The sequence below is a fragment of the Chiloscyllium plagiosum genome, chromosome 6, assembly GCF_004010195.1.
Source record: "Chiloscyllium plagiosum isolate BGI_BamShark_2017 chromosome 6, ASM401019v2, whole genome shotgun sequence".
In the NCBI taxonomy this organism is placed as follows: domain Eukaryota; kingdom Metazoa; phylum Chordata; class Chondrichthyes; order Orectolobiformes; family Hemiscylliidae; genus Chiloscyllium; species Chiloscyllium plagiosum.
This window is the reverse complement of record NC_057715.1, coordinates 13,953,560-13,965,276: the sequence shown is the minus strand read 5'-3', so window position 1 is coordinate 13,965,276 and position 11,717 is coordinate 13,953,560. Positions and strand designations below refer to the sequence as shown.

The 11,717-nt window shown below is 42.5% G+C and overlaps 1 protein-coding gene across 1 annotated transcript in view; it reads right to left on the bottom strand.

Annotated features, from left to right (window-relative positions):
* The window catches only part of LOC122550473 (collagen alpha-1(IV) chain-like), a 233,746-nt gene that overhangs the window by 116,524 nt on the left and 105,505 nt on the right, over nucleotides 1–11,717 (bottom strand). The window contains exons 3-10 of the mRNA XM_043691239.1: nucleotides 8,912–9,001; nucleotides 8,783–8,827; nucleotides 7,589–7,633; nucleotides 7,427–7,489; nucleotides 5,467–5,520; nucleotides 5,330–5,356; nucleotides 3,380–3,454; nucleotides 3,228–3,290 (exon numbers count right to left, since the gene is read on the bottom strand). Coding sequence (XP_043547174.1) covers nucleotides 3,228–3,290; nucleotides 3,380–3,454; nucleotides 5,330–5,356; nucleotides 5,467–5,520; nucleotides 7,427–7,489; nucleotides 7,589–7,633; nucleotides 8,783–8,827; nucleotides 8,912–9,001 — 462 coding nt within the window. The remainder of the gene's footprint in view (nucleotides 1–3,227; nucleotides 3,291–3,379; nucleotides 3,455–5,329; nucleotides 5,357–5,466; nucleotides 5,521–7,426; nucleotides 7,490–7,588; nucleotides 7,634–8,782; nucleotides 8,828–8,911; nucleotides 9,002–11,717) is intronic.

Genomic DNA, 11,717 nt, shown 5'->3' with positions numbered 1-11,717 from the left:
ACATCCTTGTAAATCTTTTCTGAACCCTTTCAAGTTTCACAACATCTTTCCGATAGGAAGGAGACCAGAATTGCACGCAATATTCCAACACTGGCCTAACCAATGTCCTATACAGCTGCAACATGACCTCCCAACTCCTGTACTCAATACTCTGACCGATAAAGGAAAGCATACCAAATGCTTTCTTCACTATCCTCCACTATCCTTGACTTCACTTTCAAGGAGCTATGAACCTGCACTCCAAGGTCTCTTTGTTCAGCAACACTCCTGAGGACCTTACCATTAAGTGTATAAGTTCTGCTAAGATTTGCTTTCCCAAAATGTAGTGCCTCGCATTTATCTGAATTAAACTCCATTTGCCACTACTTAGCCCATTGGCCCATTTGATCAAGATTCCATTGTAATCTGAGGTAACCTTCTTCGTTCTCCACTACACCTCCAATTTTGGTGTCATCTGCAAACTTATTAATTATATCTCTAATGGTCAATCCAAATCATTTATATAAACGATGAAAAGTAGAGGACCCAGCACCGATCCTGGTGGCACAGCACTGGTCACAGGCCTCCCGTCTGAAAAATAACCCTCCATCACCACCATCTGTTTTCTATCTTTGAATCAGTTCTGTATCCAAATGGCTAGTTCTCCCTGTATTCCGTGAGATCTAACCTTGCTAAACAGTCTCCCATGGGGAACCTTGTCGAACGCCTTACTGAAGTCCATATAGATCACATGTACCACTCTGATCTCATCAATTCCTCTTTGTTACTTCTTCAAAAAACTCAATCAAGTTTGTGAGACATGATTTCCCATGCACAAAGCCATGTTGACTGTGCCTAATCAGTCCTTACCTTTCCAAATACATGTACATCCTGTCCCTCAGGATTCCCTCCAACAACTTGCCCACCACCGATGTCAGGCTCACTGGCCTACAGTTCCCTGGCTTGTCCTTACCACCGTTTTAAACAGTGGCACCATGTTAGCCAACCTCCAGTCTTCCGGCACCTCACCTGTGACCATTGATGATACAAATGTCTCAGCAAGAGGCCCAGCAATCATTTCTCTAGCTTCCCACAGGGTTCTAGGGTACACCTGATTAGGTCCTGGGGATTTGTCCACTTTTATGTGTTTCAAGACATCCAGCACTTCCTCCTCATTATTAGCACCTTTCATGTATCAAATTGTCACAATGCTATTCCAAAAAAAATGACACTGGGCTGTATAAGATGATCTTAGAAACAGATCAAAGGTTTAGTTTTACAGGACATTATAAAGATGAAGAGAATATGGGAGATTTTGAGCGAAGGGATGACTGAATTTCAGGCTCAGATTGTTGAAGGCATGACTGCCCATGCTGAAGCAAAGGACATCATTACCAACTCCTCTACCTTGTTGCTGGAGCATGAGATAGCTTTGACAAGATTTTAGCACCAGTGTAGAGCATTAGCCACCAGCATGTATCAGATTGCCTCAGCAGACTCCAAAGATACATTAATGCAGTTCACCATCAGCACTGAAATATTCTCACCATGTGCTTATTTTTTAGCTCAGACCATTTTACACCTGAGAAAGAAAATTTATAGTCCAGTACCAGTGTTTTGAGTTGAAATATAAGAGGGAGAACAGATAAAAAATCTGGCACCATGATTGCTTTTCATTTGCTGGCAAAATACAAAGTGATAACTGGGAAAGATGTTTACTACGTAAAATATTAGGCAATGAATGAAACCATTGCCCATTGCAATATTGTTGCATATCACATATTGGATGATCAGTGATGATAAAAATCCCAACAATTCTGCAAACTACTGGTGTTCTGGTCAATATTTTACCCTCAACCAACATCGCTTAAAACTACAAATAAGCTGGCATTTTTGTTCAGTGGGATCTTGCTGTGAACAAAATGGTTGTCATGTTTTCTCGTCAGATTTATAACAACTCGGGTGCTGACAATTTTAACAAAGATTTATAGCCACAATTTCCGACATGATCTGTTCCTTATCTTAAATATTTTGCTTTGAGTAGACACTGAATGCAGAAGATTTAATTCTCCATTAACCAGGAAAAAAGTTAGATGAAGTGGGAAATATGAGCTCCTTCCTGTGTTTACCAACATCCTGTTCTGCATGGTACATTACCTGCATGTGGGTCAATCACACTGCAGTTCATGAACAAAAGGAGAAAAAAAGCATCTGACCGAAGATCAACATTCACTGCTTGCAGACACATTTCCATCTCCCATTGAAAACTCCCACAACATTCACTGAAAGTGAAATAGATTGGTCGCACATCGAGACTGGTGCAGCTGTTTGAATGCACAGAGCTCCAGGGACTCCTGTCGACAACATAGTTGGATAATAAAAAAATGCAAGCTGTCTTTGGAAGATGGAACAGAGAACTAATACCTGAAGGTGAACGTTACATGAGGTGTCATATTTTGGATCCTGTGCTGATAACAAGGAGCAGAGTTTATTTTACAAATTGGATTTCTGATCCATGTGTCAGCCTGGTGGGGGGGCTTCTCATTGGCAGTGCCATATCACCCAATCAGCCCCATAACGGGGAACCAATCAAACAGGTCATTTCAGGATCTGGAATCAACCCCATCACGGGGAACCAATCAAACAGGTCATTTCAGGATCTGGAATCAACCCTATCATGGGGAACCAATCAAACAGGTCATTTCAGGATCTGGAATCAACCCCACCATGGGGAACCAATCAAACAGGTCATTTCAGGATCTAGAATCACCCCAATCATAGGGAACCAATCAAACAGGTTATTTCAGGATCTGAAATCAGCCCCATCCCAGGGAACCAATCAAACAGGTCATTTCAGGATCTGGAATCACCCCAATCATAGGGAACCAATCAAACAGGTTATTTAAGGATCTGGAATCAGCCTCATCCCAGGGAACCAATCAAACAGGTCATTTCAGGATCTGGAATCACCCCAATCATAGGGAACCAATCAAACAGGTTATTTAAGGATCTGGAATCAGCCCCATCCCAGGGAACCAATCAAACAGGTCATTTCAGGATCTGGAATCAGATCAGAGTTGAGGGTTTGCAATCTCCAATTTCTCTCTCGATTCTCCCTTTCTCTCTTACACAAAGTTCAACTGTACCAGGCCTGATTCATTCTAAAGTATGTTCCACTTATAATTAAAAACACAATTTTAACCAAAAGCCTTTTGTTTTGAGAAGGAAATGAGAACAAACAGACTTACGACAGGTCCAGGATAACCTGGTGGACCACTTGGTCCTCGCAATCCAGGACTGCCCGGTTCACCCTGTGTTCGAAAAGACAAAATGATTTAGGATGGAGACATTGTAGTGGAGAATGGATATTCTGAAGGAAACCTTGGTGACCAAATCTCACCTGTTTTCCTGGTGGTCCGGGGAACCCTGGCTCCCCCTTTGTAAGTGAAATACCAATAATTTCTCCTGGGTCTCCCTGTTTTAAAACAAAATCATTGAAATATTCATTTACTGGCATGAATCTTCACATCTTTCTTCAACACGAACGTAAAGCATAAATCTGAAGGATATCAGAGCCTTGGTGGGGACGCAAATGAATGATTCCAGGAATGAGGAACATCGGTTCCGTGAAGAGAAGTGGGAATTTTTTTAATGCATTCATGCGATGAGGGCATCACTGGCTAGACCAGCATTTATTGCCCATCTCTAATTACCCTGAGATTAGTTGAGATTCAACCACATTGCTTGTAGGTCTGGAATCACATATAGGCCAGAACGGGTAAGGATGGAAATTTCCTTCCCTAAAGTGCATTAGTGAACTAGATGCTTCCTTCCTCCTAAGGATTAAGGGCTAGCATTAAGCTCTTAATTCCGTCTTCTTATTGAATTCAGATTCAACCATATCCCATAGCAGGATGTGAACCTGGGTCCTCAGGGCATTACCTGCGTCTCTGGATTAGTAGCTCAGTGATAATACCACTAGACTATCACCTTCCCTTAGGGCAGAGGAACATCAGGAGAGGCTTGGTAGAGTAGATAAGGAGAGATTATTGACAGTGGCAGAGTGGTTGATAACCAGAAAGACAGCGATTTATCAAGAGAATCAGAGAGTAAATGAAGAACATGGTTTTATATGCAGCAAATGATCTGAAACATATGCCTGAAAAGATGCTGTAAGCAAATTCAATAATAATTTTCAAAAGAAAATTGGAACAATGCTTCAAGCAGAAAAAAATTACAGAGAGAGAGCAAGTGGAATAGATGTAATTGGATAGTTCTTTCAAAGAGCTAGCACAGTATGAAGGGACAAATGGCCTCCTTTGGTGCTGTAAGACTGTATGACTTCCCCCGAATGATGACAGTTACAGGGTTATATTGCTAGAAGTTGACCTTCTGTCACGTATAAGTAGGCTAGATTTTCACATGTTTAGGAAACCTGAACTTAGCAGGGCTGTGCGAAAGCAAGAATGAGTTGAGCAATGCACTAGCGAGTACACATCAAGTGTAAGGTTGGAAATTTAGTGAGCAAGGGAGTTTTGAGGGAGGAGGTGCTATTTGCCTAAGTAGCCTCCTTAACTTTGCCTTGAAAAGAGTGGAGAGTTGCAGACAAGTTTAAATGAGCAAGAGGTTTCCAGTCTGTAGACTGGTAATATTCTGAAAATAATCACACCACAACACATAGGAAAGCAGGTCAATGATTCGGGTTGGTGAATATTTTGCTTAGCTATCTTTCAAATCTTAATGAATTGTAAGGCTTCATTAGTTCTGGTCAAGTTTACCAGCAGTAGTAAAGCATATTAGGATTAATTAGGTTTATTCATTATAAATTAATAAAGAAAATTAATTAATTAATCAACACATAATAAAGATTACAGGGCAGGTGATGTGTTGTAACTGCAGGATGTGGGAACTCCTGGACACTAAATGGGCAACAGAGCCATGTCTGTACAAAGAGTCTGCAGGATGAGAAGCTTAGACTCGGAGATGTTGAGATTGATGCTGACTTGCATATACTGCAGTGAGGCGGGGGGTGGGGTGGTGGGGAGGTGCGGAGGGGAAGTTACTTTGTTCCAGGAGGTGATCACAATTCTGACAGATTCTCCTGATATGTTCAGTGGTTAGGGACAAGAGGGTGTGACTATTGGTAAGACAGGTAAGGGCATTGTCGAACGGTGGTGCAGGATTAAAGGGCTGAATTCTTTCAATATGTCTCTGCTGATTTTGTTCCCCGCAGTTGATGAGAACACAGATGAGAGAATCAGGACTCAATGACAACATAAATTATTCCTGACTGCTCCTTCCCATTTTCTTGAATCTTTAACAAAGATTGAAAAGTGGATTTGTTATTTACCTTTGGACCTGGAATACCTGGTGTACCCTGAAAAACATAACAACAGCGTAAAAATAACATTGAAACGTTTGCTGTCCCCCCTTCCCCCCCTCAAAAAATCTAACATGACAAAGTCAATCAAATTGTCAGACACGTACCGGAGATCCTTGGAGACCTGGTAATCCTGGGGGTCCCAATGGCCCACGATCACCCTGTATATAAACAGAACAAATCAGTCTTCACCTTAACTCCTATGAGTGTCTACTCTCGCTGGCATGCATCAACCAATCAGAGACTGTAATGTCTTTCCCAGGAAGTTATGTTAGTTGGTTGAACAGGAAAGTGGGGTCAGAGGGTAGGAGGTTGAGCAGTGATCTTCTAGAGGTTTATAAAATCAAGAGGGGTAGAGATAAGGTCAACGCAGGTGATTTTTCCCTAGGGCAGAGGATTTCAAGACAAGGGGGCATATTTTAAGATGAGTGGAGGAGGATTTTTAAAAAGACACGAGGGGCAAATCTTTTATTCAGAGAGTGTTTCATGCGTGGAATGAAGCCCCAGAGGACGTGGTGGATGCGAATACAGTTACAATGTTTAAAAAATATTTCGATAAATAGATGAATAAGAAATATTTGGAGGGATATGGGCCAAGTGCAGGCAGGCGGGACTAGTTTAATTTGGGATTATGGTCAGCATGGACTGATCTGTTTGCATGCTGTATGACTCTACGATTCTGTAACTATGACTATGATTGGGTGGGATATTAAAGGTCAGGGAAATTGAGGGAAAGTGTGATTAAGGTGGGTGAGTAATTAAAGATTTTGGTAAATCATTGAGTGAGTGGGATTAGATGTTTTATAATAAAAGGTACGAGGAGTGAGGGGGAGTGTTGGATTAGATGTTGGAATGTTAAATGACAGCGAGAGGGACAGTGGATTTAAACATCAGGATAATAAAGGGTGCGGGGAGTGCTAAACAGGATGGGTCATTAAAGGTTTGGAGACTATGAGGGAGGATGGCATATTATAGAATGGGGGAGTGCAGAGTGAGTGGGAGAGTGGGATTAGTGATGAAGGTGAGAGTGAAATTAGACTGGATCTATAATCACGGGTGCAGGTAGTGAGGAGGAGGGTGGGATTATACAGTGGCATATTAAAGAATGTGGGTAGTGGGATTCGATATGTTACTGAATGCAGAGGGTGCGGGGGAGAGCGCGATCAGACAGGATGGCATATTATATAGTGTGGGGAGTGAGGAGGAGAGTGGGATTAGACTGGGTGTGCTCATAAAGGACGTGGGCAGTGATTAGGTGAGTAGGATATTAGAAGATAAACTCTCCTCCCAAATCCCCAAACTGGGTTCACCATCTACAAGTCACAAGCCAGGGTCGTGATGGAAAACTGTCCATTTGCCTGGATGCGTACAGTTCCAACAACACTTAAGAACCTGACAAAGCTATCTGTTTGATCAGCACCTTGTCCAGCTTCTTAAAGTTTCACTCTTCCCACCACTGACCCACAGTGATAGCTCTTCCTCAATTCTGTGGGTGATGGTTGCTCTTAGCTGGTGGAGCGATCTCTCTGGTTAATTCCGATAACCAACTAGACTCCCTCACGCTAAATGGTTATGCCACCCCCGTGCGTTCTGCGTCAAACTTCTTAGAGGAACAAGTGGGGTACACCCACATGAGACTGGGCAATAACAGGTCTGTGATGACCTTAGATATCTGGGGCAGCATGCGATTACACTGAATGGATCAGTGTGTGTGTATATACCCTAATCTGCCAGGTGTGGCTAACCTGTAGAACTGCATTTCTGATAGGGATTGGGATTAAAACCTGGAACAGCACTATGGGTGTGCCTACAGCAAAGAGATCACAGTGATTCTAGAAGGTAGCTCAGCATTATCTGCTCAGAGTGATCAAGGATAGGTAACCAACATCATCCTGCCCGGTGATGCACATGTCTCATGAAAGAATTTAAAAAAGAGATGCAGGTAGTCAGCAAGGAGAGAAAATGACTCGCTGAGGTTGGCTGCATTGACTCGTTCAGTTATGTTCCTGAACATTCCATAAAACTGCATCAAAGGCTGATTCAACTGAGCTTGATATTGAGGATTACCTTTGTGCCGTTACATCCTGGGATTCCTGCTGCTCCTGGTGGTCCATCTTGTCCTGGTAAACCCTATGGGTGAGAGGATTTGTCAGAAAGCTGCCTTCCATTTCAACCAGGTCAGTGTTTTAAATGCAATTTGAAGTGAGTCACGGTGGATATTATACTTACAGGCAATCCTGGAGTCCCTGGGAACCCTGGTGAACCAGCTGGACCCTGTGTCATTAACATTAGCATAACATAACTGATTAAGAATGTATTTTAAACAAGAACAATTTCCAATTATCTTTCATTCATAATCTAACTCAAACCTCAGCAAAGTCCCCTCTTTCATTGTGCAACAGAAGTGGTTCGTCACTTTGGGTGGTTTCCTCAATGTTCTGTTGTAAGCTGTTGTGAGATTGGTAAATGGTTTTGGAGAAATCTGATGCAGTTTGTAAATCACCGATACAGCCTCCCATTCTGGATCCTATTCTGGATCCCACATTTTAAGAAGGATATCAAGGGGTTGGAGTGATGCAGGGGAGTTTTACCAGAATGGTGCCAGGGATGAGAGACTTCAGTGACAAGGGGACATTGGAGAAGCTAGCATTGTCCTCCTAAGGGCAGAGAAGGGTAAGTGTGGTCAAATAGATATGTTCAAGATTCCGATAGGTTTTACTTGAGTAAATTGGGAGAAACAGTCTCCCGTAACAGGATGGTCAGTAATCAGAAAGACAACTTTAAAATGCTTTGAATTCACCCCACACATTCCAAGGCCAAATTGGGAGGAACAAATCCAACTGTCCACGTTGTCAAGGCTATGGTGAAGTGGACACAGATGGAACACTGTGATGATGTGTCTATGTTTGCATGTGTTTGTGTCTGCTTGAACTTGTCCATGCAGTGTGTGTATATCTATATGTGTGGGAGTGGGCATTTATTCATGCATTTTTGCATTTATTTTCTTTGTGGCTTTTGTGTATGTACGTTTGTGTACATGTGAGCCTTCCTTACTGTTTGTTCCTTTCTACACAATGTTGCTCAATAATTTCTCCCCGATCTGACTCATTATCTTCACCCAAAGCACTTTGCCTTTTCTGTCGTACAGGTGGTGTGGTCATGGCCATTGCAACCATCTGAGAAGGTCTGAATAGATTCACGACCAAGAATCTTTGCCATTGTTAGCATTCGTAGATTTCGGCCTAAGTTACTGATTCCATGTTGGGAAGGAAGACAAAGTCTCTGGCAAAAGATAGAGTCAATCTTGATAAACAATGAAGCTCTACTACCTAGTACTTAATAGCTAGTTCTATTCCATTTGAGGTAGATAATGGAGCCTGGAATCATTGTGTTGACCCAACACTGGTAGTCAGCAATACATACCCGGATTCCTTTCTTTCCTGATAGACCTGGTTCTCCAGGATCCCCCTGAAATATAAAAAAGGTGTTTTATTATAAATCCAGATTAACAGTGTTTCAAAATAAACTTCCGGATAATCCAAAAGCAATCACCTTTGGTCCCAAAGGGCCAGCAGGACCTTCAACTCCTGGGAATCCCGGCATTCCTATGGGTCCCACAAAGCCAGGTAAACCTATTGTTCCCTGGAAAGCAAGGAATAGGTTTAGATATTAATCAATAGTTACCATCAATGGGCTCATAGAGAAGCAACAAAACGCAGAAATCGGAGAGTAAATTTCACCAAATGAAAACCAATCAGAAACAAAAACAGAAATTGCTCAGCAGGCTTGGCAGTGTCTGTGGAGACTGAGGAAAGGTCACCAGACCCGAAATATTAACTTTGATTTCTCTGCACAGCTGCTGCCAAAGCTGCTGAGCTTTTCCAGCAATTTCTGTTTTTGCTCATGAGCAAATTTCACCGATATGCTACAGGTTGGGTCATATTCTGGCGTAATGACATGCCCTCTCCAATAGAGGTGCTAAAGCATAACGCGATATGTTTACATAGCTTCCTGACTGCAGTGTCAGGAATGATGACATTTCTGATGACTGGACGTCACCATAGGAATTTATACTGGCATTATGAAAGAAAAGGACAGAATTATTTGCTGTATAGTGTGAACTGAATTATTTCAGGTCCAATTATGTTATGTTCAGTAATCTCATATTGGTTACTGATTCCCAGGAAAACAAATAAACAGTAAGAATGGTATGAGAAGCAGAGCAATGCTAGGGTTATATTTACTGTAGAATCAAATTTTAAAAATGAAAGAAACAATCCATTATCATATCTTATAGTACAATTGGTATTGTGCCGACTTGGAAGGTGCATTCACAACACAACCAGACAGTTGAATACTCACCTACAAATACTTCTGATCCACACCAGCCGCATGTTGGAAAGAATGTGGAGTCATTCCCAACACTGTGCCTGGTTTCAGGCTGACAGGTTGACAGAGGTGAGCTCCAGCCTAACACTTTACTGTAATCCATTCCCCCTGTATGTTCACTAATGCCAGATGAACCATTGGATAAAAGATGTGATATGATAGAAGTGGGGAGTCCAATCAGGTTTCTATTAAAATAACTTCTCCACGGGCAACTGCAAATCACAAACTACAGCTCCATCGCATTAAAGGGAAAGGTTTCAAAGTATTTGCCTAAAAATGTCAAAAATTTCCTCTCTATTCATAGCTCTTTGAAAGTGGAGTTGCAGGTAGATAGGATAGTGAAGAAGGTGTTTGGTATGCTTTCCTTTGTTGGTCAGAGCATTGCATACAGGGGTTTGAAGGTCCTGTTGCGGCTGTACAGGACATTGGTCAGGCCATTTTTGGAATACTGTATTAAATTCTGGTCTCTCTCTATAAGAAGGATGTTGTGCAACTTGAAAGGGTTCAGAAAAGATCCATAAGGATGTTGCTATGGTTGGAGGGTTTGAGCTGTAGAGAGAGGCTGAATAGACTGAGGCTATCATCCCTGGTGTGTCAAAAGCTGAGGAGTGACCTTAAAGAGATTCATAAAATAATCAGGGCAAGAATAGAATGAATTGCCAAGGGGCTTTTTTTCCCCAGGGTGGGTGAGTCCAGAACGAGAGGGCATATATTTAAGGTGGAGGAGACAGATTTAAAAGGGACCCAAGGGGTAACGTTTTCACGCAGAGGGTGGAGCGTGAATGGAATGAGCTGCCAGAGGAAATGATGGAGGCTGGTACAATTACAACATTTAAAAGGCATCTGGACGGGTACATGAATAGGAAGGGTTCAGAGGGATATGGGTCAAATACTGGCAAATGGGGCTAGATGAATTTAGGATATCTGGTCGGCATGGATGAGTTGGACTGAAGGGTCTGCTTCCACGCTGTACATCTCTATGGCTGTATGACACCATTCAAGAAGACAGCTATCAATCATCTCACCAATCATATATCTTACGACTGAAATGACAGTTTCCTCATTGTATTCCAACGGAAATATTTTGACAGGGAGGTTGTTATGAAGTGATTTCTATGAAGTGTTATGAAGTGTCTGCTAACCTTTCTCTTACGTGGAGTATTCTCTGCTTGAATGTTCACACTGGGAGAGATATGGCATCAAATGTTGGCAATATTGTGAGAATTGACAATGCCAAAGGGAGGTTACCGCCAGCCTGTTGGTCAGTTTGACATTAGCTCTATCACTGAGTCCTGTGAGTTTGTTTGCAGGGGAATGCTACAAATGCTCAGCGGACGTTGGACAAGTTGATTTTGCAACAAGAAAAGCATTTCCAGATGTGTGGAGTCAGCTCAGGCTGACCGCTGCTGGTTAAATATTTTAAAAATTCTCCATTTCCACATTTGCATACACTGCTCCAGATCTTGCCCACATCCAAAAATATTACCAAGAAAGGAGCATTTCACTTCCCACAATCCACTGTGAGCTTGTAGTGTTAGAGGGCGACCTGTTTCATTGTGATGTTCACCTTATACTGTATAGGTGCAGTAACCACACCACCGCTCCCTATGGTGCTCCCAGTTACCTTTGTCACATTTAGTGTTGAAAGGCTGCAGGAACCATGGGGCTGCTCTAAGGGTCAATGCAGTGAGGTCAGTATCTTACTGAGCCCAGCTCAATCCATTACCTCACACAAACACAGCAACCATGGGAAATTAAACCTTCTGCTCCACCTCCTCCTCAGACCTTGGGAAAGGGTGAAGCTTCTGAAATTCCAGAGAGTGTGGAATGCTATGTAAGGTATGGAGAAGCGGGGGGTAGGGTGAGTGGGCGAAATGGGGCAAAGAGGGAATGGGGAAATAGGAGATGGAGGAGAGGGGAATGGGGGAGCAGGAGATGGGGAAATGGGAGATGGGGAAGTGGGAGATGG